Source organism: Schistocerca gregaria, chromosome 1, assembly GCF_023897955.1.
Source record: "Schistocerca gregaria isolate iqSchGreg1 chromosome 1, iqSchGreg1.2, whole genome shotgun sequence".
NCBI classification, from domain to species: domain Eukaryota; kingdom Metazoa; phylum Arthropoda; class Insecta; order Orthoptera; family Acrididae; genus Schistocerca; species Schistocerca gregaria.
In genome coordinates this window covers 853,119,511-853,146,745 of record NC_064920.1, presented here as the reverse complement: position 1 = coordinate 853,146,745, position 27,235 = coordinate 853,119,511, and the positions used below count along the sequence as shown (strand labels likewise).

The 27,235-nt window shown below is 40.6% G+C and overlaps 1 protein-coding gene across 1 annotated transcript in view; it reads left to right on the top strand.

Annotated features, from left to right (window-relative positions):
• LOC126278069 (uncharacterized) overlaps positions 1 to 27,235 on the top strand; it is a 381,643-nt gene that overhangs the window by 51,540 nt on the left and 302,868 nt on the right. The window contains exon 4 of the mRNA XM_049977941.1: positions 24,446 to 24,563. Within this exon, the coding sequence (XP_049833898.1) occupies positions 24,446 to 24,563 (118 nt within the window). The remainder of the gene's footprint in view (positions 1 to 24,445; positions 24,564 to 27,235) is intronic.

Sequence of the window (27,235 nt, the reverse complement as noted above, 5' to 3'; positions counted from 1 at the left end):
GCCACGCGTACCTTAGTTACTTAAGGTTTGAGTAACTACGGGTAAAGTTGCAAACAGAATGAATTATTATTACATTACTATTCTGTAACGATCTGCCAAAACGCCCAGTAGGTGTCCCTGAACAACCACAAAGTTCTTATTCACTCTATGTGTAATTATATAGTCTGCAGGCTTTAAATTGACTCACATTAGGGCCTGATATTTTGCGACAATGTTTGATCCGCATACATATCCGTGATAATGGAATGAGATGAAAACCAAACTGCTAACATCGATACTGAACTGATGTCAATGGTCAACACAAGGCATTAGGAAGCATGGAGGATGTGAGTTTGCGCCAAGCTCGAATTATTGTTACCTCTGCCAGTCATTCGGTAAACAGGACAGCAGGTCGGGACACACTGTACTGGTAGCACGATGCTGATTAGATAGCAGAAGACGTGGTTTTCCTAAAAAAGAAAAAAAAGTTAGCTCTTGCCTTAGTACACAGTTTAAGCAAACACTTATCCGTACTGAGAATGTAAACACAATGAAATTACTAAAAGTATACAAATAAGATAAAAGGAAAAAAAGCACAAGGCATATTTACTATTCTAGCTCATTAGTTCCACACAAATTCTTCTACATAATACTATTCTTTCTTTGCCACACAACTCAAACCATAAGCACGCACGGTGCCAGATAGATGTAACAGCTGATTCTCAAGTACACTACTGATTAGGACCAACTGGGCTATGGCGAATGCTCTGTGCATCGATGCAGCTTATTCACCTTCTCTCGGAAAGCATCCTCCCTGCGGTAGCTGTTGCGGGGCTATGTCGTTGACCTCCCTGTCTATCTGGAAAAATACATGAAGGTGAAATCAGGATGCTTCACAATTCTCTCATTCCCCTCCATGGGCAGGCGCTTCGAGGTATCTTCAGCTACGCTGTCGCGGCTGTGTAGCAGCAGACACGGGACGGGGATTTGTGTCGTTGCCGGACACGATTAGCCGAGCGCTCTTAGGCGCTGCAGTCGTGGACTGTGCGGCTGGTTCCGGCGGAGGTTCGAGTCCTCCCTCGGGTGTGTGTGTTTATCCTTAGGATAATTTAAGTTCGGTAGTGTGTAAGCTTAGTGGCTGATGACCTTACCAGTTAAGTCCCATAAGATTTCACACACATTTGAACATTTGTGTCGTTATGTATTTTCACTCTTCTGCAGGGATACCAAGTCGGCTTAAATGTAAACGACAGAATGTCCCAGCGTCTGTATGCACGACAGTTAATAAATACATTAAACTAAATAATAAAGCGCAGCATAATAGCACTCTTAACAATCTCCAGTAATACCCTCCTAAGTTTCGGTATGTCAAAACTATGGAAAAACTATACTGTTCGCAAAAACGGTGATTCACTCCAGTCCTTGTCTCTGATTACGTGAGCCTTAATAACCTTCCACCTGTTTGTGTTTGTAATATTGTCTTCTTTCGCTTCCCGCTCTGGTGTTTTGACTGGAGTCCCATTGTTTCTCCCCTCTTTAGATATGTTCAAATATTTATCTGCCTGCTCTATAGTTTCTTTTATCATAATAGTCAGGTGACTTAAGTACTTCCCACAGCAGTCATTGTACAATGCAGCACACATCGTGGCGTTCTTTGTACGTCTCTTCTAAGTACTGATTTCTCTTTAAATCTGTTTTTTTTTTTAAAAAATCGTCTTTAAATCTGTTTAAAAAAATTCGGAATACATTCCGTCATCTCTCCTGTTTTATGGACGCTTGCAAGTCGGATTTAAGATCTCGTCTCGTTTGATATTCGACCAGTATGTTACCAGCCAGGAATAACGCCTCAAATTCAGCACATGGCAAACTTTACTTTTCTAGTCGTCTTCATCGTCCATATGATTTTCGATATCAGTGATTTTGGTCACGTTTTTTTCATACTTCTGGTGGCAGACCTCGAAAATTACGTATGAAAGCAACTAGGTGTAGTTTTCTGTCAGGATTGTATTTCCTGAATTTACAACAATCTAAAAGTTTCATATTGCGGGTCTCCTTTCGCCTTCATTCACGTATGACTTCCGACACGCCTCACTTCATTGTTTAGCTTCTCGTTAATCGTTTGCTCAACACAGCTTTCAATAATTTTGCACCTCTTTTACGACTGTGTTTAACACACCCTGCTTCCTTGTCACATCTCCTACCTGCTGGACTGCTTTTCCTTGTGTTTTAGTATATACATTGATCTCAGCCATTTTCTTGGCGTGCATTTTCTAGTTTTGCTCTACCTTGCTTAAACGCATTTTATGTGTCCTTTCGACGTCAGTGACCTTTTCCCACATGACCATGTATTTCTTCTTCTTGCACTTGTATGAGTTCTACGATTGCCATTTGTTTCTTTTCCTAAAGGTCTGCAATTAATTTCCCTTAGCTTTGTTTTAACGCTCTACATTTCATCGCAGACTTTTCTGGCTCTCTTTTAATCATTCCTTAGAACCATTCATTGCATTGAGCAGCGCAGCTGGATCCAACTGTCTGATGTCTGGAGACGACTTAGCCCTGTTTTTACTACTAAGCGGGCTTCTCTCAAGCTCTTTACGTTTCTTAAGGACTGAAAACGCATGTGGACGAGGAGCTGGCATCGAGATCCACATTCCACTGCACTGCAGAGCGTGGAGTTAAGAATCTGGTTTGTCACAAATTTGCCTCGTGGAGAGTAACGAGATCAGTGAGGAGCGGCATCGTTCTACTTTCAAGCAGAACATAGGATCCGCCATATTGTATCTGTTAAAACGGCTTATTTCGTGGCTTTTCTTTCTCATAGGGCAACGATATGAATATAAACTGTTTAAAAGCATCATCAAATTGAGAATCTCTCGAAGAGCCTCGTTTCTCATAACGCACACACGCACACACACACACGGATACAGATTAAGCAGGCTTAGGACCAGTCTAACCCTCCCTCCTCCCTCCTCGTCTGTAGGTAGGGATACCGATTTTCCAAACATGTTCTACCCTGTCACTGATGATACATAAAGATAATCATCTGATGTTAGTGATCTACTGTTCCTGTTCTTCAGAAGTCCCAGACGTACAAAAGACTCAAGAACAGGACGCTCCCTGCAAGCTGTTAAACGTGTTTCTCCCAAAGACTGGCCCCTGAAGTAATAACGAAGTACCGAACTATTCGTCACAGATGAAGAATTGAAGATTCAACAGTGGTGTGCATTCGAAAGTTCTGGATATGCAAGCACTGTCTGAAAGTGGTCTTTGGCTATGTAAAATCAGTCGCGTGTAGGAAAAACGTTGAAATAATACGTCCTGCGTAATGAGATACAACTCGATCTTTATACAAGCCATCTCACTGGGCACTGAACTGTCTACACTGCTCCCAACAGGCTGAGAGCGATGTCTCGCACTCGCTAGCCTCCGCTAGTGCATGTGGCTGTAACCCATAATTGCTCACGTTTATTCTGCTTCTTCAGCTGAACTGTCCAAAAGCTGTCGCTCCACTATACCAAATAAACTCGCTCGCTCGCTCGATCGATCGATCGATCTCGCGCGCGCGCGCCCGCGCACGTGCTTGCGTGTGTGTGTGTGTGTGTGTGTGTGTGTGTGTGTGTGTGTGTGTGTGTGTGTGTGTGTCCTAATCTAATTAGATTCCTGCTGTACAGATGATGAAGGAATAGACAGTGGGGGAATTTTACACAGCTCACTTGCTCCTTGTGCAGTAACACACTGCGTACCTGTCTGAAGTGTTGCTGATCTGAACAGCTCAACTGCTTAATGTTAGCTCATTTACTTATTTAAAAAGTGACTGAATAAACACGAACATCCATTTGTTGCATGTAGTATTACCATTGCGTATTTTCAGATGTGATTCTTAGGCTTCTACAATGAGCACTACACTGACAGACGTCACCTGACACCGTATGGAGGATGTAGCCATACGCTTCGAAAACGAATACTGTGATGGCAACAATACAAATAGCGGATATAGTACTAAAATCAGTGAAATCTCCAGCTAATAAGTGTAAACTCACTCTTGTGGTGTGAATCTATGCTTGCTACAATGAATATTGAACTGATAACATTAAATCATTCGTTGAATATACTACAAAATAAGCACGTAACATCATCCAGCAATCCTTAAAAATACATTCAGCTAGCAAGTTCCATACGGTATGGTGAGAAGAAGATTTCACCAATAACGTATTGGTGTTAACACCAAACAATAACATGCTGACCAGTATCGAGAGAACATTCCGCGATGGATGACGTATTTTTCTTGAGAGTGGAACAAATTTGTCTTAGAAGAGAGAGACGTAATCCTCTCATAAACGAGCAACTACTTTTTTAATGAAAGGAGGGAAGGTGAGACTGGTTCTAAGCTGCTCACTTTGTATCAACACGTCTAAGTAAAGCCACTATACTGTGTGGTGGAAAGCTTTTCCTTTTTTTTTAATAGCAGCTCGCTTATTAGAGGATTATGTCTGTCTCCTCCTAAGACAAACCGGTTCCACTCTCAAGAAATATACATCTATCCATTCCGGAATGTTCTCTCAATATTGGTTACGTTGTTGTTTGGTCCAACCAGCATTACATTATTAGTGATGTCTTCTACTCACCAAAGTGCATGGAACTTTCTAGTTCAATGTATTTTTAAGGAATGTTGAATGGTGTTAAGCACTAATTTTGTGGTGTCATTCAACGAAAGAGTCAATGTTCTTGGTTCAGTGTTCATTGCAGCAAGCATAAATTCACATCACAAGAGTGAGTTTACACCCGTTTAGCTGGAGATGGAGATTTCATTGCTTTTAGAATTATATTCGCTATTTGTTCCGTCACCATCACAGTATTGTTTTAAAAGTGTAAGAATACACCCTTTGCATGATGTGAGATGAGGTTTGTAGGTACAATATTTCTTGTAGCCACCATAAGTATCACACCTGGCGAAAACACGATAGTAATACTTCATGGAATAAATGAATTTCCATGTTTATTCAGTTACTTTTTTGAATAAATGAGCTGACATTACAGCAGTTTAGCTGCTAAGATCACCAACACTTTAGGCAGAAAAGCACTGTGTTACTCAGCAAAGAGGAAATCATCGGTGGGAAATTATTCCATTGTCTAGTCCTCCACCATCTGTACAGCAGGAATCTCAATTTTCTCAGTATACTAGAACACACACACACACACACACACACACACACACACACACACATACACACATTTGGACAGGTTATGTGAAGAATGCAGTAAACACGAGTGATGAAGCCTTATGCATCAGCGGAGACTAGCGAGTGCAGGGGCAATGCTGTACATCTGTTGGGGTCAGAGTGACTAGAGCAGTGTATAGTGAGATGACTAATACACTACTGGCCATTAAAATTGCTACACCACGAAGATGACTTGCTACAGACGCGAAATTTAACTGACAAGAAGAAGATGCTGTGATATGCAAATGATTAACTTTTCAGAGCATTCACCCAAGGTTGGAGCCGGTGGCGACACCTAAAACGTGCTGACATGAGGAGAGTTTCCAACCGATTTATCGTACACAAACAGCAGTTGACCGACGTTGTCTGGTGAAACGTTGTTCTGATGCCTCGTGTAAGGAGGAGAAATACGTACCATCACGTTTCCGACTTTGATAAAGGTCGGATTGTAGCCTATCGTGCGGTTTATCTTATCGCGACTTTGTTGTTCGCGTTGTTCGAGATCAATTGACTGTAAGCAGAATATGGAATCGGTGGGTTCACGAGGGCAATACGGAACGCCGTGTTGGATCCCAACGGCCTCGTATCACTAGCAGTCATCTTATCCGCATAGCTGTAACGGATCTAGCGACCACTTCTTGATCCCTGAGCCAATAGATGGGGACGTTTGCAAGGCAACAAGCATCTGCACGAACAGTTCGACGTTTGCAGCGGCATGGGCTGTCAGGTCGGAGACCATGGCTGCGGTTACCCTTGACGCTGCATCACAGACAGGAGCCCCTGCACGAATGGCAAAACGTCATTTTTACGGATGAAACCAGGTTCTGCTTACAGCATCATGATGGTCACATTCGTGTTTGGCAACATCGCAGTGAACGCACAATGGAAGCGTGTTTTCGTCATCGCCATACAGGCGTACCACCCGGCGTGATGGTATGGGGTGCCATTGGTTATACGTCTCGGTCACCTCTTGTTCGCACTGATGGCACTTTGAACACTCGACGTTACATTTCAGATGTGTTACGACCCGTGGCTCTACCCTTCATTCGATCCCTGCGAAACCCTACATTTCAGCTGGATTATGCACGACCGCATGTTGCAGGTCCTGTACGGGCCTTTCTGGACACAGAAAATGTTCGACTGCTGCGCTGGCCAGCACATTCTCCAGATCTCTCACCAACTGAAAACGTCTGGTCAATGGTGGCCGAGCAACTGGCTCGTCACAATACGATAGTCACTACTCTTGATGAACTGTGGTATCGTGTTGAAGCTGCATGGGCAGCTGTACCTGTACACGCCATCCAAGCTCTGTTTGACTCAATGCCCAGGCGTATCAAGGCCGTTATTACGGCCAGAGGTGGTTGTTTTCGGTACTGATTTCTCAGGATCTATGCACCCAAATTGCTTGAACATGTAATCACATGTCAGTTCCAGTATAATATATTGTCCAATGAATGGCCGTTTATCACCTGCATTTCTTCTTGGTGTAGTAATTTTAATGTCTAGTAGTGTATAATGATTCATTTCTATCTCATTAGACGGGATGTATTATTTCAGTGTTTCTTCTATATGGGACTTATTTTACATAGGCGAAGACCACTTTCAGACAGTGCCAGCACATCCAGAACATCTGAAAGCACACCTGATTTCTCAGGATCTATGCACCCAAATTGCTTGAACATGTAATCACATGTCAGTTCCAGTATAATATATTGTCCAATGAATGGCCGTTTATCATCTGCATTTCTCCGTGGTGTAGTAATTTTAATGTCTAGTAGTGTATAATGATTCATTTCTATCTCATTAGACTGATTGTATTATTTCAGTGTTTCTTCTATATGGGACTTATTTGACATAGGCGAAGACCACTTTCAGACAGTGCCAGCACATCCAGAACATCTGAAAGCACACCTGATTTCTCAGGATCTATGCACCCAAATTGCTTGAACATGTAATCACATGTCAGTTCCAGTATAATATATTGTCCAATGAATGGCCGTTTATCATCTGCATTTCTTCGTGGTGTAGTAATTTTAATGTCTAGTAGTGTATAATGATTCATTTCTATCTCATTAGACGGGATGTATTATTTCAGTGTTTCTTCTATATGGGACTTATTTTACATAGGCGAAGACCACTTTCAGACAGTGCCAGCACATCCAGAACATTTGAAAGAACACCACTGTTGAGCGTTCAGTCCATCCGTGACGAATAGTCAGGTACACCAACTGCGACAGGGTCGCGTATACAAACAGTGGTCCAATACTGTCAAATATTTTTATTCCAGTCTTTGATCACAATATCAGTTCTTTAGGCGAAGACCGGTTGCAGTCCGTAATCACCATCCTGAGATCTACAATATACACACCTAGTGAGCAGTGTGTCTTTCAACATAATACAGCAATACGTATCACAATATACTATCATACAACCAGGGAAATGTACAGATAAAATACGGTAAAACGTATCTTTTTTACACCTTGTCAAGTGATAAGGCGATAATGGTATCGTCAAAAAATATACATATAATCGGCAGAGTATCATCACATAGATCTAAAAGAAGATGTAGAATAGGCCACGTCGTCCACACACTCATTATTGCAACTTGCTACTGAAGTACAGTAGCTACCAGAAATCTGTTTGCCTACAGGCCGGCCGGTGTGGCCGAGCGGTTCTAGGCGCTTCAGTCTGAAACCGCGCGACCTCTACGGTCGCAGGTTCGATTTCTGCCTCGGGCATGGATGTGTGTGACGTCCTTAAGTTAGTTAGGTTTAAGTAGTTCTAAGTTCTAGGGGACTGATGACCTCAGATGTTAAGTACCATACTGCTCATAGCCATTTGAACCATTTGTTTTCCTACATCCTCCCTAGATCTCGCTAGTGTAGGCTTAGATGTAGTCATCTTTTACGCAAAAATCATAATTGATAGAAACACATTAGGTAAAATACATGTAGCAGACTTTTAAATTGGAAACTATCATAGAAACCACTTGTGATACATTTAAAGACGAATACAGTTACCCATATAAATAAACTAAAATGAAATATATGAAGAGAATAGGACCGATGCTTTTTACGGTGCATTTATGGTCAACAATTCATGTACGTAATACATTGTCTGTAGCAACCTATAAATTGCCTATGAAAGATAAAATGTGTATATGGCAGCTGGAAAAAAGACAGATCAATGATGAGCGCCCTCTGTTGGGTCCCCCGTCAGGATGTTATGTAGGCTCGCATCGATCTTAAGAACTTAACCTTTAGAGGGCTTTGTATGCAAAGTGATGTGTTTCACACAGAAAATTAAAAAGAAAACATATTAACAGTCAATAAATAAAATTATATAGTCTGACTATACATTCCATGAATAGGTAAGACATAATCAGTTACAGGATTAGAGCAACTAATGTAGGGAAGTAAGGCAAATCCCTACTGTTCTCGGCATAATTGTAGATATTGTAGATCTGAGGATGGTCATTACGGACTGAAATCTGTTATCGTCTAATGAATTGATATTGTGATCAAAGACTGGAATAAAAATCATTTAATTGTCAGGTATTTTGCCATTATTCCAGTGGACCAGTCTTTCTGGGAAACGCATTTAACGGCTTGCAGTAAGCGTCCTGCTCTTCAGTCTTTTGTCCGTCAGTGACTGACTTCTGCAGAACGTAAACAATATTTCACTGCCAGTAGATGGATCTCTTTGTGTACCGTCAGCGACAGGATAGAGATGGCCTGAAAACCAGTATCCATACCAGTGAGTGGAGAAGAGGGTAGGAGGGAGGGGGAGGAGGACAGGTAAATCTGGTTCTAAGCTGCTTAGTCTGCATCTGCGCAGCGAGGTGAAGACACATGCAGCTGCCGCCAATCTCTCATGGCGAGATCTTTTAGCGTCGGTTTTTGCGGTAGTTTGGTTATTAAAACTGTTTGTCTCAATTCCCATTGCATGTCTTGCACTATTCCCATTGCATGTGTTGCATTATGCTCCGTCGTTTGAGTTTTTTTCGCGGTAATTAGAGCAGTGAAGCATTTTCTGTTAGTTTGACAGCGTGTAATTTCGTTTCTACACTTAAATGATAGTTTGCTGCCCTATCCGTTTCACCATGCATCGGTCAACAAGTTTCTCAGCAGCGATTTCACTTGTAGATCGGTGGGAAGCAACTATTCCTCCACTTCAGTGATAGTTTGCTGTCCTGTCCCTTTCTTACCATATATATGCACACAAGCTCCTCAGCAGGTATACACTTGGAGATCAGTAGGCGGCATTTATTTCTTCTGGCAGTGTCCTCAGGAGAGTCCCCCCCCAATTTCGAGTGGTGTTGTGTATTAGGGCACACAGTAAAGTGAACACAGACATAAATGCAGTCGCAAAGGGGAACAAAAACCGTTTCAAGTATCCTCAGTCGAGCCAAACACCTGTGGTTCATTCAGTATGGGAATAGTTGAATATGGCGAATTTGTCTTCTGCATTGTAAATTGACTGGCCATTTAGGAAACACGAACTGTTCCAGCACAGATAGTAGTCTCGATTAGTTGCGAAATCCATCCTTAGTCCATCCTGCTGCATCACCATTAATTGCTGAAAACTGTCCCCCAACCTCCCCCCCCCCCCCCCCTACACTCACATTATCACCTCCTCCCATTCCTCATGTAGGAGACTCTACACACAGTCCTTGGCTATATACTTACACTTATTGAACGCCTCTTACCAACATCTCTTCGATGAACACATTTCCCAACAATTTAATCAATTAATTAATTTTATTATGTTTTAAAAAATAAACATTATGTTGCTGGTATTAAATGCGCATTTTGTATCATGAGATCCGTTTCTTCATGAAAGAATTTTTCTGTTGTCCTACCAATGTTAAGCAGTTGTGTTTATTTTAATTTCAAGCAGCAAAGCTATGGGGTAACTGTCGGTTGGTTTCCCCACCAAAATTTAAGAAATTCTTACAGCAGTATAATACCCTAAAAATGAGTAAAGTAAATAAATAAAGGCAGTACTTCATGTCCATACTCTCCAGCAGCCCCCCAAAGACTGCATTTTTTCCCATTTTTCCCATTAATTCACAAGCAGGGGAGGGGAGAGAAGTAGTAGGGAGGGGAAGTGGGGGAGGGGGAGGAGAGGAGGTAGTGAAGTCATCAATGCGACATTGCCACACTACCCCCCGCCCCCTCCACTGCTCCCCTATGGAGAGAAGATGGAAAGACCACCAAAGAAGAGCCGTCATCTTGAAGAAATTTGGCAACAATGCAGACTGCTGTCACTTTGGCTTTATTACTCCACTACGAAGTTCCCTGTGTTCTCCTAAAACTCTGTTCATTGTACTTTCACTGATACTGAGACACTGTAAAGTTATTTTTATGGGTTGTAATACAGAACTGGCTAGCGGCCTGTTCTTTTTTGGCACCAAAGTAAACACGCCCACTGATCACCATAGACTTTTCACAGCTCCATAAATGATGCATGGTTTCACAGAAGTACAAGCCAACTAATTATGTCTTGAAGACCGTCTGACGCGCATCCACACAACGACGAATGATAACAAGATTGTTTCCTATCTGATGGGAAGCCCCAATATCAACACTGCAACAATGAACAATGAAGTGGAACAGTTTTTCAGATGTCTGTCTCCGTACGAGAGCACACGGCGCATAAAGGTGCATAAGCAAATCTATTAAAATTTGTATTAGCGCGGTGTGTCGATTTACGTATACGTAACAGCTGTAACAGGCAACAACATAGCTTGGATTTACACTTTTCCATTTGTTAATAAAAGTCATCGCAATCTACATGCACCGATATTAAGACAAAACAACTTAAGGAAAGCAACGAAAGTTCGTCTGTAACTAGAGAAAAGTTGTATTTTTAAATTGCGCGCAGGTAGTTTTTCTCCTAATTGTGATGTTACTTCTATTACTCTTCGAAATTGACACTCACGAATAAATGCTTGAAAAATTGTGCTTACTCTTAAAAATTACCGCATCTGTTGCCCCTTTTCAATTAAAATGTAATTATACTTCCTAATATGACTGTTGACATTTATAAAAATATCGATACCTAAAAATACCGTTGTCGGCTCTCGATAAATCGGAAAAATTTATCAATATATCAATTTATCAATATATCGACGGAAAAATATCGGCTCACTGGCCTGCAAAAATATGGCTGCACATTGGATATACACTGCTCGTTTCAAAGCTATATATTTAAGCATTGACTTGTTATTAGATATTCTGTACTTCGACAAGCTACCAGCGTGCACCATTAGAGCATGATTTGATAGGAAAACGATGCACGGTCGCGGTTAGCGATAACCACTTTGCTGACAATGATAACTGCGTGTAAGTGGCACAATAAAATGTATCCGATGGGTCCGTAGTTCGCTTTCGTCGGTTATCGGATTTGCCCGGAACACTTCATGTTGACTTAACTGTTTTTTTTTTCATTTCTGCAAAAGACAGCGACTTAGCAGCAGTAGTGTCAAAATAGCGTGGTGAAGTTAAACGTTGCAATTTCTGTTTGCCGTCACACGATTCCACCCACCGCAAAGACCAATCTTGTAATTCACATTGTTGTTCATTATTTTCAGCAACTGTTTCTGAAGAATTGCGATGTGAAGAAGTAGCATACTAGTTGCCATAAAAATTGTTTTTTGCAATTTCTGCACTTTGGAATTCTAGTTATTCCATTCACACAGCCAACCCCCCCTACCCCTCCCTCGGTGCGATTGGACTACTTCTTTTGTGCCACACACACTTACTGGACGTTATGAAAGCTCAAAAAGTGGTAAGACTCCTTCAAACAGTGCAAGTGAAGTCATGTTTCATTACAATTTCAAAACAACAGTTTTTTACACTGGAATTTGTCCAAAACAAATGATCAATTGGAACGGCTGTACCTGTTCCACCACATACGTTGCTTGTAAAACAGTAGTGTATATTGACGCTCAGTATGAGAGTAGACAAACATCGTGGAAGTCACAGCAGGAGCACTTACGTTAAGTAAGAAAAGATAGAATTCCATAATACGAGTGACATCTCGATCTACGAGGTTTATTGATGCTCTCGTGCTGTCAACTAATTGTATAATTTAAACAACTCAGTGCTGTTAGTATCCAGAAGAACTGATAAGGTAGGATGTCTACTTTGATTTAATAACATGAATGTTTCTATAGTGGCATTCAAAGTTTCTTTCAACTGTGCAGAGAACTGAAATAAAGGCGTTGGTATACCGCAATGGGATGCTTTGAACAGAAGTCCTCTGTGATGTATACGTGCGAAGTGAAATTCTGATTGGAACACACAAGTGAAACCATATTGTTATGCAATGGAAAAAATATAGCGTTAATTCTACTATCAGTCGGGGACAAGGCAAACTTGTTACTTATAATATAAACTGGCTTCAGTATGTTTATAAAAGCGGCGCCTACAAAAGATACTGAATTGTGTCGCTCGTGTGAAAGTAAAGACACTGAATTGCGTGGCCATTGTCAAGCTAGAGACTGGGCATGGTAAGTGATGCCGGGTTGCGCTTATTGAGTAGCGGTGGAACGGTAGGTTGTTTGACGCAGCACAGAATGGGCTCATATTTCTGCAGATTTCTTTAAAACAAGACGGCGCTTTTGTACCACAAGATTTGAAATTTTGCAAACTCGATCATAACTTCATCATACCAGACACTCTCTAACACTTTCTATGTAAAAGTCTCTTTGTAGTGAGATAACGCAAACACATTTCAAAACCATTCAGTAGTAGATGCCGATAACAAAACACAGAGGAATGAGTAAAGGAGCAACATGAGCCAGAAAACGGCATATGGGTTGCTTTTGAGGTAGTGGGGAGCATGTCCACAACGTATTGCCCATAGCAACAATCCAATGGGGGAGAAGTTCTGTCCTGGCAGTAGTAACGTCAAGCTAACATGCTTGAAAACATTTGAGGCACATAGGCAGTTTGCAAGAATGCCCCAAATGCAACACATAAGGAGGTGTTCTCGTTAATCAGGAGACGGACGGGGTGAAAAGACACAACAGAATTATCAGTATGGTTAAAGAACACTGTGACATGGAAAATACTGACATTATCTCCCTTCTGAGACTTAAGACAACATTTGTTCTTAATCCTTACGCCGTAAATTGTACTGAGGGGCAGAACGTAAGTTGTAGTATCAGGAACTCATTGGTTGCGGTGTAACACCTTTAGTGCACATTGACCTCTGTTCTGAATGGTTCTCCCTCGGTTTTGCTTGATCCACTACTGGAGTGGTATACCACTGCCTTTGTACTTTGTTCGACATTGACAGGTGATGATCGGAAATGGCTCATCACAGGGGCCTGTAAATCTCGTAGATCTGCCCAGTTTCACAGTGATTTCTCGTAACATCACACAATTTCGTACTTGGTATCACAGTATCCCAGCATCCCTTTGACTACGGAGCTTTTGGCTCCAATCACTGCTGCATTATTCTGCTGAACTCTCTTCCAAATAAACTTTAATCTTTTAACTATGTGTTCCACTTCGCTGGAATTTACTGCAGGTGACGACTTCTCAATCTGGGAAGAGGAGTTCATTTTACAACTGTAACCAGCCTCAAGGGGACACAATCCTGTTGTTTCACGTATTGTGGTATCGTACACTGAAATTGCAAATGAGAATAGACGATCCTAGTTTGAGTGGAAGCTGCTCATATAATAAGACAACATTTTAAGAGTGTTTAAGAATTCATTCAACATTTCTGTGACCCTTAGGATACAATGGCATAGTTCTTCACTTCTTTATTTTAAGTAGTCAACATACCTGTACCATAAGATTGGATATAAAGTTAGTCCTTTGGTCTATTATATGGCCTCTGGACTTCCTAATAATAGTGCTAAATCAGCGACGAATGCTTTCACAACTGTCTAAATGGTTATGTCTTCAGCAGGTATCATAGTAACATAGTGAGAGAAATGGTCAGTGATAGACAATGTACCTGTTATTTTGAACCATTACAGGAAATTGTCCCACAATATCAAGGGCTATGTTTTCAGAAGGTTCTGCTGCCTCAGGTTGGTATTTGGTCTTTGTCCTTGGACTCTCTTAGTGGCCACCAATAATGGTCTGCTATGCGAGACTGTGTAGCGCTTTATCATTATGACATGTCTGTATGTTATTGTTCATGTTGTTGCAATATGCACTTATAGATAGCCTTTGAGACTGTTATCCCTTTTCCTAAGAGGCATTTTCTGAAAGAAAATGTTCTCTCTTGTAATCAAATCTGTCAAGGTAGCCAGTTTCTTGCACCCAGCATTGGAGTCTTGTGCACTTTTTAATTTCGCAACAAGTACAGGATCTACTTGCAGGACCTTAATTGTCTCACTCAAGGAATCGGCATTCTGATTTAACTTGCCAGGCTTGTTCATGACTGTAGTCATATTGACTAACTTTTAACACCCATCCAACAAGTATGCCGCTGGCATCCTTTAAACTTACAAGCCATTGTAAAGCCGCATGATATGTAATTACTGTGAATCATCGTCCATATAGGTGCCATTGAACGTAATGAGTGCCAAAAACAAGTGCCTGAAGTTTTTTTACTATGGTGCTGTAGTTTTGCTCAGCTTGATTAATGTGATGTGATGCATTATGAGCTGATTTTTCTTCACTACCTTTTATTTGAATCAAAATGCAGCCAACAACTATGTTGCTAGCGTCACATGATAAGATAAAATGTATCACAAATTTAGAGTAAGCCAAGGCGTATGAACGTGTAAGAACTTGTATGCTGTCCTGACAAAAGGAGTTACTTTCTTTAGTAATTTCATGAAAAGTTTCGTGGTGCTTGCATAGTTCTCCATAAAACATCGATTGTAATTTTTGAATCTGAGAAATGTTTGCAATCCTTTAACACTGCAGGAAAATCATTCACTGTAACTGTTAACTACAGTTTTGGCTTACACTGTCCCCCAAAATTATGTGGCCCATATAGTGCACTTGTGATTGCGTGAAACTGCACTTTTCTAATTTCAAATTTATATTATCATCACTAACACGAGCTACCATATTTGTCAGCATGTTCATTCACTGTACTTCTCCTTCTTTTTCTTTTGTGTTTTTCCCACAATGGCGCAGGATCGGCGTAGTTAAGTAACGGATTTGGCACGGTTAATTTAAGGAGGAGCAGAGATGCCCTTCCTGCTGCCACCCTTTACACTCTGGGACAGAATATGTGTATCCCATTTGTCTGCGTTTAGTGTTATGCATGGGAAGGTGCGCAAAAATTTTCTAAATATTTGTGGATCGTGTAACTGAGGTGAAAATTGGGTACTAGCCTGATCTAAAAATGACGTCCAGGCTGGTCAGTTCACTGACTCCCATCAATAATCTGCTGGGTGGATTTGATCCAGGCTGGTGAACCTCCTTGTCCGTGAAGTGTCGTTTTTATGCAAACCGGCATCAGAGTGAACGTTTCCTGCTCGTACTTGAAAAGACACTTGGTCAGCTTCAAACCTCAGAAAAGTAAATTAGCAAGTTTGAAGCAAATAGACGGCCTACTACTTCATGGCACAGACAATCAAGTGCAACTGCAGTGCCCTGGAAAGAAAGTTGTGAAAAGCGTCATCAAAGGCGACCCGAGAGGGCTCTGTTTGTGGTCTAGTGTTCTGACCCACTGGTAGGAGTCACTACTGAACCAGACTCACAATGTGACAAGCGTTAGAGGCTACGTCACCCACACATGCTTTATCAAAATACTATCTACTAACGCAAAGACTAACTTAGAGGAAAATAGTAGGAAGCTCTTGAAACACTTACCAAGTCCGTAGAAAAGAAATTGACGAGAGCAGCACCAAAAACAGTTAACATTTTACTGAAAGGGACGCTATAATGATGGAGAAACCCCGTGATCAGAATTAATGAAAAACCAATGACAGGAAAAGAAATATATAGGTATCTCGATATAAATATTGACGAAAATCAAAACTTCAATACACACGTGGTAATCATTTGCCACGGAGGCATTAAAGTCCTGATTAGCATCTATTAGCCGAAAAAGCTTTCAGGTGCCTCTCAACGCAATAAGAACGTACCGCAACGCATCTTATTTGCTGTTGTGGGCTATGTGTCCAATGTATGTTTCCACAGAAAGAGGAAGGTAAAGACAGGACAGGTTCTTCGACGAGAACAAAGAATGTACTCCTCCGCATGGCACGTGTGTGTATAACAATACCAACTGAAGCAGTGCTGCTGATAATAAAATTACTACCACTACACCTAACTGTAAGAGCGAACATTATAAGGTAAACATGTGGCGCACAAGAGCCACATCCAATTAGAAAATAAAGGCATTCGTTGACAGAGGATGGCAATAAATTCCGGAAAGCGAGGAAACAGAGAGGAGAAACTAACAGTTCCTTCCTAGTGTAAAAGAAAGATGCTTCGCATCAACCACGCGAAAAATACACTACCTGTCGGAGCATGGTCCATATCCTAGCTACTTACTGAATGTATAACAACGCACCACAGACACTTGTAAATGTGGAACGGTCGGCATCCTGGGCCACGTCGTCCAGAGAGTGTGCCATTAGACTAGATGTCACAAACCAGAGAAGGAACTCCTTTGGTAATGCAGTAGTCTGTCGCTTAATAAGAACCAAGAAGAGATTATACGTCATGATACACACCGCAAGGCAGAACACATACCTTCAACGACCTAAAGCAGCGAAGAGATGAGGCTCCAGGAGGACCAGAGAAGGATTTTCTGAGACTACGACAATGTTGTCTCTCCCTGCCTCTACACTAGTTGTAGTCAACATAGTGAGTCACTCCGCCCACAATTGGGCGTCCTGGCTTTCGTCGTGGGTGGTAGGGGGTAAGGGTCTTAAAAACATTTTCATTAGGTATTCGTACAACTCTCCATGACATTGTGAACCTTATAAAATGTACTTTTTTCATCTGCACAGAAGCTTAGTTCGTCAGGTAGGAAGATCTGCAGCGGATAGGCACTTTGTGCAGGGAGTGGCAACTGGCCCTTAACATAGACAAATGTGATGAATTGCGAATACATAGAAAGAAGGATCTTTTATTGTAGGTTTGTGTGATAGTGGAACAAACACTGGTAGCAGTTACTTCTGTAAAATATCTGGGAGTATGCGTACGGAACGATTTGAAGTGGAATCATCATATAAAATTAATTGTTGTTAAGGTAGGTGCCAAGTTGAGATTCATTGAGTGAGTCCTTAGAAAGTGTTGACCATCAACAAAGGAGGTGGCTTACAAAACACTCGTTCGACCTATCTTGAGTATCGCTCATCAGTGTGGGGTCCGTACCTGGTTGGGTTGACACAGGAGATAGGGAAGGGCCAAAGAAGAGCGGCGCATTTCGTCACAGGGTTATTTGATGAGCGTGGAGATGTTTAGCAAACTAAAAGTGGCAGACTCTCCAAGCGAGGCGCTCTGCATCGCGGTGTAGCTTGCTGTCTAGGTTTCGAGAGGGTGCGTTTCTGGATGAGGTATCGAATGTATTGCTTCCCCCTACTTATACCTCCCGAGGAGATCACGAATGTAAAATTAGAGAGATTTGAGCGCGCACGGAGGCTTTCAGACAGTCTTTCTTCTCGCGAACCATACGCGACTGGAACAGGAAAGGGAGCTAATGACTGTGGCACGTAAAGTGCCCTCCGCCACACACCGTTGGGTGGCTTGCGGAGCATAAATGTAGATGTAGGTGAAACTAAATGGCGCTATAGTGTGAGGCAAGTAAAAGACCTTCATCCAGAATAGCTCACATATTTCTCCCGACACCAACCATCTGTAACAGACAAGAAGAGCTGTTAACAGGTACTGCTCCCCACACCAAACCCCTTCCACAATGCACAAGAGACATGCACGGACGACCATAACGTCATGGGCTCTTTTGTCTGCCGTCGCACTTGTGAGTATGCAGTTACATTTGCTAGAGTGAGCAGGTACTTAGAGCTTCAAACAAAATATTGTTAAATATTGTGAGCCCTTGTCTCAAAAAATAAATGAAATTATGTGGCTATTAGCCAAAATATCTGAAGATGGGTTTTTATTGTGTCTCTTGTACATAAACAACATCTAATGTACCTATTGTATAGTAAAACATTATCCAATGAGGCGGCAAAGTCAGGTCGACTGCGAAAACATCTTCCTATAAAACATCCAAATAAAGACAAGTCCATTGAATAGTTTCGGGATATATGTAAAAAGTTTCTAAATTGTTCAACAGTCGTTGCATCATTTAACAAATAATGAAAATGGATTAACTGCCACTTACTACATTCCACAATTAAATACAAAAAGTGGTAAAAGTTACAATATTGAAGAAACTGTAATCGTACTTTCTATGAAAGGATTTAGCTCAATAGGATATAAATGGAATTTTAAAAACGTTGCCCAAAAGCGATAGCACAGTAAAGTGATGAATTAAAAAAGTGGTACTTAATACTGAAAAAAAAACTTATAACTGTTCTTCAAAACTCTTCATTTTCCATGCAGTGGGACAAGTCTATCGCTGCAGATAATTATGCTTAATTGACAGATGATGTACATTATTTTGTCGAGAGCTATATATTATGTGAAGAAACGCTATTCTCAATAAATCTCATTACAGATACAGCAGTATTATCTTCACTTAATGCCATGAAATAATGTTGCTGATAGAACATTATTAACGGTAGGTCACTAAGAATTTGTTGCTCATTTGAGTAAAGAAGTGCCAAATGGCATATATATTCATTATGAGGTGACACAAACAACACGCTGTAGGAAAGCACCTAAGTACAAGTCGTCTCCATTCATCATCAATGAGTGTAATACTTCGATCTATAAACAGGATCAAATCCTATTAACAGATTATTCGGCGTTTTGACAGCTGTGCCAGCACTGGTGATTATATCAAGTTGCTTTTGCACACGGAAGTTCGGAAGATTTCAGAGTGTATATCTTTGGCTTGCTTTGTTGCATTATACTTCACATTTACAGAAATTTACCTCCAAATCGCATACCTGCCATTGTTTGAAGAAGTTTGTGGAGCATCATCTGGAACCTCATGTAACCAGGGTGAGTCAAAAATAACTTTGCAACTATTGAATGATATGGAAATTTATTGAGGTAACTTACTGAATCTATAGCTGTGTCATTTTGTAACAGACATCAAGTTTCATCAAGTTTGATTCTCGTAGTGCATCAGCACCCCCATTCCGCCACCCGGAGAGCCAGCGTAGTGCACAGTTAAAATTGCTACTTTCATTGGTGTGGAGTGTGCTCATTGTGTGTTTTGCTTTCATAAAACAAACTCTACAATAACTGTTCGTAAATTTCGCGCCGAAAAAATTAAAGAACCGCCAAGCAGGCCGAAAATTGATTTTTAACACAAGAACTTGTAGAGACATGTTGTTCACTCCAACATGATAAAACACCAGGTCGCCCACGTGGTGATGATTATGTCCAACAGATTAGGGAGAGCTTTGCCCACAGTCCACGAAAATCAACGCAACGTGCGTCTCGCGAGACTAACATTCCACTAAAGACTTTTTGGCGAGTACTGAGTACACGTTTTCACTTGAAACCATACAGATTCGTTATGGCACAGCACATGAATGATGCAGATAAGGTTGCTCGTGGGGAATTCTGTCCGGAAATTTTGCATCGGATAGACGACGACGTGACATTTCCGAACACAATAATCTTCAGCGATAAGTCAACATTTCACATCAGTAGTTTGATGAACATCCATAACTGTAGACTATGGGGCAGCGAAAATCCACATCTAACCATGGAACTCGTTCGTGACACCTCCAATGTTAATGTGTTCTATGTCGTTAGCAAATAGAAAATGTGCGATCCTTTCTTCTTCATGGAGGAAACTGTCACTGGTATTGTATATCTGAATACACTTGAAAACTTATATTAGTTTCACAGATCGATAGGGATGACCGAAATGGGATGGTTTCCTACCAGCAAGATGGTGCACCACCTAATTTCCTCACAGAAGTTTGAGACTTCCTCAATAATCACGCCATGGTCGTTGGACTGGCCATGAAGGGCAAAGCGCATGGCTACCTCTCTCCCAAGACTTGACACCACTGGATTTCTTTCACTGGGATTTCGTTAAAGACCGAGTGTATATTCCTCCCATAGCACACGATTACTCGAGCCGCGAAATCGAATTTACACTGCTGTTTTACAAGGTACACCCAACTTGCTGCAATGAGTGTGGGAAGAAATTAATTACCTGTGGGATGTTTGCCACATCACAAATGATAGTCATATTAAACTAAAATTACGCTTGACACTTTTATATGAAACTTGAAGTTGTTTGCTACAAAGTTACATATCTGACGATTCTGTATGTTATCTCTATATCATTCCATTCTATATTATTCCAAAGTTTTAAAGTCCTTTGTGACGCACTCTTTATTACAAATACTATTTCTACCCTACGTCGAGAGTTTTAACGTACGTTTCAATTCTAACCAAATTAACTGTAAATGTTCTCTTACGCACAAGAGTTATACAGACCTCAACAACCTTATATACATACAGTATAGGCTGTTTGGTTCTCCAAAACAAAACAAAACAAAAAAAGAATTACAAATTTGTTACAATACCAACACTTTGCGTAGTTGTCTTCACTATTTTAATACTGTGTTTTTGTACAATATATTGAACAACGCTCTGTATGTTTGCTTTACCTAGGAACCTGAAGATGAATTTTGTGCGAAATCAGTCTTAAATAAATAAAAGCTAATGCAGAGCTGAAGTAATCATCATTATTGCACAGAATAAAGAATTATGTCTTTTATTTGGCACATACTTTCAAGAGATTTAATTATGTCAGTTTGTAAACTAAAGTAACTTATAAAACTCTTACAGCTTTCCATATAATAGTAGTGTCTTTATTTACCCAGAAGTTTAGACTACTCGTTCTTCATTATATTGAAGAGAGAATTTTATCACTTTCGTGAATTATTATCCATGGAAGATAATGTAACTCTAGAATATGTTGACAGATTCAGTATTGACATGGGGAGAAGATGTGAAGATATTTTGAAACTGAGGGTGGATGAAAAATCCTTGTACAAGAAGCACTGCAGAGAATTATACAACTTGCCAGGAAGGACAGTTAGACCTTAGATTTGATGATGAAAGGATACATTTTTTCGATAGTAATTGATACAAAAAACTATGACAAAATAAAAACATGGCAATGTTATCCAAGTATGTGGAAAAGATATCAACTGTTTGATACCTTTCCCTACCTCATGTCTTATGGACTAGGATTTTAGCGCTGTTAATCATATTGTGACCAAAGAAAGGAACTGCCTGAATATTTCAGAACGAGGAAACCTTCATTTGTTCCGTAAATAAATTTAGCTATATATTCAGTATTTAGTTTTACAGCATCAGCCTCAGGGATTTCATTAATTATTTAATTGTCTAAATATAATTCCATCAGACTTTATGCTTCTGCGTATGCAGGGTATAACTAGACTGGTAGGTTTAACTACAGTAATTTATTTTATAAAGATTTATTCTGCCAAACTTAGCGAAAGTTTTATATAAAGTATTTCGTAAGTAATCATTATTGTGTGATTTAATTTGCTATAATTCTCCTCTACAAATTTTATAAAGTAAACCTACTTCCCCTCATTATAAATCACCATTACTGTCGAACACTTGGGCAGTTAGAAAATTTTACTCTAACAGAGATAGAGAAGTGGGCGATTGGTATAGAAAGGTTGACTACCACTACTGTACATCACGTGTGACATGGCAGCACAGTCCCTGTGAATCCTGAGTTATGCCTGGTGGGCCAGGGGTTAGCAATCCAGACGAAATGAAGAAATCTAGTTTTGCTTCAGATACCAAGTACAGCAGTGTAGCGCTGTATAGTATAATGTAGTGTAGAACTGTAAATTACAAAATTTGTGATATAGGGACAGGACATAGAACAGCAGAGCAGTTGTCACATGCCTCCTGGATTCTGGATGAATATCTGTGCCCCATATGACCGAAGGTTAGTGTGTGGTTGTTTGAGTATAAATATGATACGCAGATTTTTGTAGCGTCATTATCGTGAGTTATACATTAGTTTTGTGTTAAAATGTTATGTGTTATATTCAGATATACCAATTCAGGGCAACAGTTTTTCTGTTCTTATATGTAGGAAACAGACTTAAAGAAAAAAATGCAACTAAATAAATGCCTATTACTCCTTCACTGAAATGCAGGTTTCCAATCCACTCCCACCTACCTTGAAACCAACAAACCAACCAACCAACCAATCCGCTCCACTTATAATGTATCGCAATCCAGCTGTGACTCATCTCTTACTGTAATTGTTTTTCCCTCAGCTCGGTATGTGTTGGTTTAAAGTTACAAATCCTCAAACTAAATAATATCTTATATATAGAAAAAGTGTTTTATTCACCTACTAATGGCAACAATGTTTTTTGTTATTTATTTTGTCTGGTGTTTGATCATATATCAAAAACTGTACCATTCATTCACGTGTTTATTTAATATTGGGCATTTATAATCTTGAATCATAAGTTCAGAACAATGTCCGATTACAGTCTAATTCAGTTGGAAGAGAAAATGAAACTCCTTTCAGAGAAGAACAAAAAATACTTCTGCTTCCAAATACCATCCAGACTGGACCAAGCTGGATTTAGTTGCGTCAGTTTTTTTCTTTTTTAACTATACTATTGTTTCATGTCTGTCTCGCTAGCTGAGTGATCAACATCAACTGGCTGCCATGTGGGAGCCCCAGATTCTACTTCTTGTAGTGTTAGGGATTTTTCCTTGGTGAGAGGACTGGTACAGGGTGCACTCAGGCTAGTTTGGTCACCTGAAGAGATAGTCGACCGGTTACTAGCGCTTCCAAGAACGGTCAAGGACCAGGAGATCAGTGTGCTGACTACATAACCCTCCATACTACATCCGATGACACCATTGGTCGGTGGCGATAGATTGGCGTGTCTGGGACCAGAAAGTGTAACTTTACCTTTTTTACCTCTTTGTTTTCATGCTTATGTGGAGCTGAACATCTGGCCGTTTAGAGCCGCCCTTAGGTGCAGCTTCTGCATGTATCGTTTCGTTCAGCGCTTTTAACAACTCCTTTTGAGATCGCAACATCCGCAGATAAACGGTAGCGGCTGAACGAAACATCGATCCCTCTAATGAGTAGTTCTTACACTAACTGTAAGTTGATTTGCTAACACATTTTAACAATTCTTGAAGTCCGGAATGAATTTTCAGTCTACAGTGGACTATGCGCTGATTGGAAACTTCCTGTCAGATTACATGCGTGTGGCGCAACTGGGACCTCTGTCCATACTGTGCAAGTGCTCTATCGACTGGGCTGTCCAACCACAACCCGCAGTGTACTCTCCAAACCTCACAGTTCTCCTGTATACCTTCCGGAATCAGCACTCCTATATGAAAGGATGCTACGTAGAAATGTCATAGCCACAACGTGGAGGATTGTTTCCAGAATGAGTTTTTCACTCTGGAGCAGGTAAGATTGGAGGTCAGACACTGGCGGAAATAGATCTGAGAGGGCAGATCGTTGGAGCATTTGCCATAGAGAGGCAAAGGCCCCAGGTTTCAGTCCCAGTCCGGCATTTCCTGGGAAGTGCTTCGCGAAATTCTCGAGAATTTAGCTAATTCTCAAGCGAGAGAAATACCTATCCCTATTACAAACTGTCTAAAGATTTAAAGTACACAATGCGCTAAGGGGCTGAGCAGCTATCTGCTTCAGGGGTAAAGCCATTGTGAGCCATCTTAATGTCACCATGTACATGTCTCCTTTGGCAGGAGACAGAGCTTACACATCTCAGCACTGCAACGGGCTCACTCACTGCTATCGATCTCTCAGGATGCTTTCCAGCTCTCGCACTCACTTCTCAATGGTAACTGGACGATTACTTGCAGTTAAGTGATCCTTTTGTAATACTGGCCCACCTACCACACATAGCAGTGCCCAAAAGAAATATTTGTTACCGTCCATAAACTACTTTCACCTCCGAAGTTTCAAAGACGTTGGAACGGGGTACTTACACACTTTCTTTTATGTGTAAATGTTCATGTTGTAGTCCTTTCCATTTTCATCATTTTGTATATAATGGAGAAAAAGTTTCAACAAAAGGACATCAGTGTAACGAAAATATTTATTTGTGAATATAATCTATTTATTAATGTTTAAGTAAGTAAATAATCACAGGTATGGTATTCCAGGATGGGTGGTGGACTAGCAGAAGGCTTCTCGCAGACTGATTATGCGTCAGCTTCTCAGGAGTCTGAAGGTGGTGCTCCTTCGTATGAAGTAACAGAACCTTCCGAGGGAAGTGTCTCAGTAAGTGCCACATCTTCACATTCATCATATAACTTTATTAAACAAGTCGATTTAGCGTAGTTTTCTGACTGTCTGTCTTTAAGCGTGTTTGCAACAAAAATTTACCATCTTAACACTTAAAGAGTCCCAACAGCACGGAAAAAATTTCAAAAGTAACCTTTATCATCCTACTGAACAACGAGAACAAAAGGGCTAAAAGTAAACACTTAGTTGATTTAAAAAGATGGTTTCACTATGGAACCACTAGGACACAGTTTTAAACCAACCATCATTTCATGTAATATATTTGAAAGCAAATTCGGATTTTTCCGAAATGCGATCCACATCTCGAACCTCCATGAAATCATGACACCCCAAACAAATAATAATCTCCAATAACAAAAAAGTTGTTAAAATTAATAAATTTTGTATCGAAACTACATACATACACACTGTTTTCTTTTTGAAACTGCTCATAGAAACGGTACTACATCAAATTTACGTTACAGTAACTTCAGATATACGTAACTTTTACAGTCAGTGATCTCTTCAATATGGCTACTATAAATAAATAACCGCATGTCACAATCTCCTACATTCACGAAGCACTATCTCCATGCCTATTGTGCTTAGCACACTATAAGTGACCGCTACAGGGCACTACACCCGTAGAGTTACCTCAGTGTACCATAGATGTCTCTGTCCTGCAACAGCGTCGGTGGTTTCATTCTAACAGCGCTAATACATCAAAACAAAAGTAATAAAATGGTTGTTTCAGGCAGAAACAACTGGTATGCAGAGGATTAATAAAGGAAGCATAAACGGCAGAAACAAGTGGTACTCAGAATGTTAAGAAAGAAAGCATAGATCGTTATTGATTTTTCTCCGCATCTAATTTGCACATATGGTGTTTACTTTAACTGCTGTAAACATATTTTTTTACCCGTAACGAATCGTTAATAATTTGTCTCAAATGTGAAAACAGATTGTCAAATACCTCTCAACATCTCAGTTAAGTTCACTATTGGTGGCCTCTGATTGTCTTTCTGAGACTAAGTAAATGTAAGTACAACCTGCCTTCATACATGTGTCCACTGAAACGGTCATCATTATAGCGAACTACAACTCGGAGCATTCGGTCGTATACCGATTAGACCTTTGAGGTAAACACAATCTCAATACTCTGTCTGGCATACAAATAAAATGCAAAGATTTTATATTCGCTTCATGACTAGTTTTATTTTAAAATTCTATATTAACCTTGTGTTTGGTTTTATTTCGTTCGAAAAATTCCAAGTTATATAAAAAATTACAGCTCATATATGTCTACTGAGGTTTTCCAGGCTAACGTTACTTCTGTCACTTTTTTTTCTTTTCCTGCCTCTTTTGCGGCCGGCTGGTGTGGCCCTGCGGTTCTAGGCGCTTCAGTCTGGAACCGCGTGACCGCTACGGTCTCAGGTTCGAATCGTGTCTCGGGCATGGATGTGTGTGACGTCCTTAGGTTAGTTAGGTTTAATTAGTTCTAAGTTCTAGGCGACTGATGACCTCAGAAGTTAAATCGCATAGTGCTCATAGCCATTTGCACCATTTTCGAACCTCTTTTGCGCCAGTATCCCATTCTTCAGCTGAGTTGGTCAATCCATACCTAAAAAGGAAAATCAAAAAGCAAAAACTGTCCAGAATGAAACAATTCTTCCAAAATATCTCGAACTCACTAAGAATGAAAATAAGTAGCGAATGAATTTGAACGGATTTGAATTATTACAAGCGCCAAAAATTGTACGCAATGTCTAGCCCTGTCTCTTAAAAACACAATTATTTACATGAAATTACAATGATGACGCCTCGCCACAAAAGATAACTAGTTTATCATCTATGGCTCGGGGAACAAGAAAGGAGCCTCCACGAAGAATGTGAATGCAATACACATAATCGGGCGTCCCCTGGGCGGTTGTATACCGGCTGATCCTTTCACTCCAGAAGCAACATGACAATCCTACTGACGATTATCTCTGTAAATATTGAAGGCCTGTCTGTATGCAAAGAACGTCTACTACAGGACCTCTGTCAGAAAGAGAAATGTGACGTCCTGTGTCTACAAGAAACTCACAGAGATAGCACACTCAAAAGACCCAAGATAAACGGCATGCGACTAGTAGCTGAAAGGCCACACCGACAGTATGGCAGCGCAATCTTTACCAGGCCAAACATACAGATCCTTTCAAGCAGTATAAACGACATCAATGATACTGAAGTGCTAACCACTGAACTTAGTGACTGCACTGTTACATCAGTGTACAAACCACCAACTGTGGACTTTTCCAGCTCCAACGTAAACAATTTTAACAAAGACAGAATTAATTTTGTAATCTGTGATTTCAACAGCCACAGTACGCAGTGGCGCTACCAAGAAGACGACGACAATGGCACGGCTGTGATCTGCTGGGCCGAGCTAAACAACCTAAAACTGATACATGACAATAAACTGCCTGCTTCCTACAACAGTGGCAGATGAGGGAGAGGTTATAACCCGGACCTCATCTTCGTTAGCCATCAAGTAACGTCCCAATGCTCAAAAGGAGTTTGCTCACCAATACCAAATACCCAGCACCGTCCAATAATGTGCCAGATCACATCTGTTGTTAAACCCCATAGCGTACCCTTTCGCCGTAGGTACAATTTTAAGAAAGCAG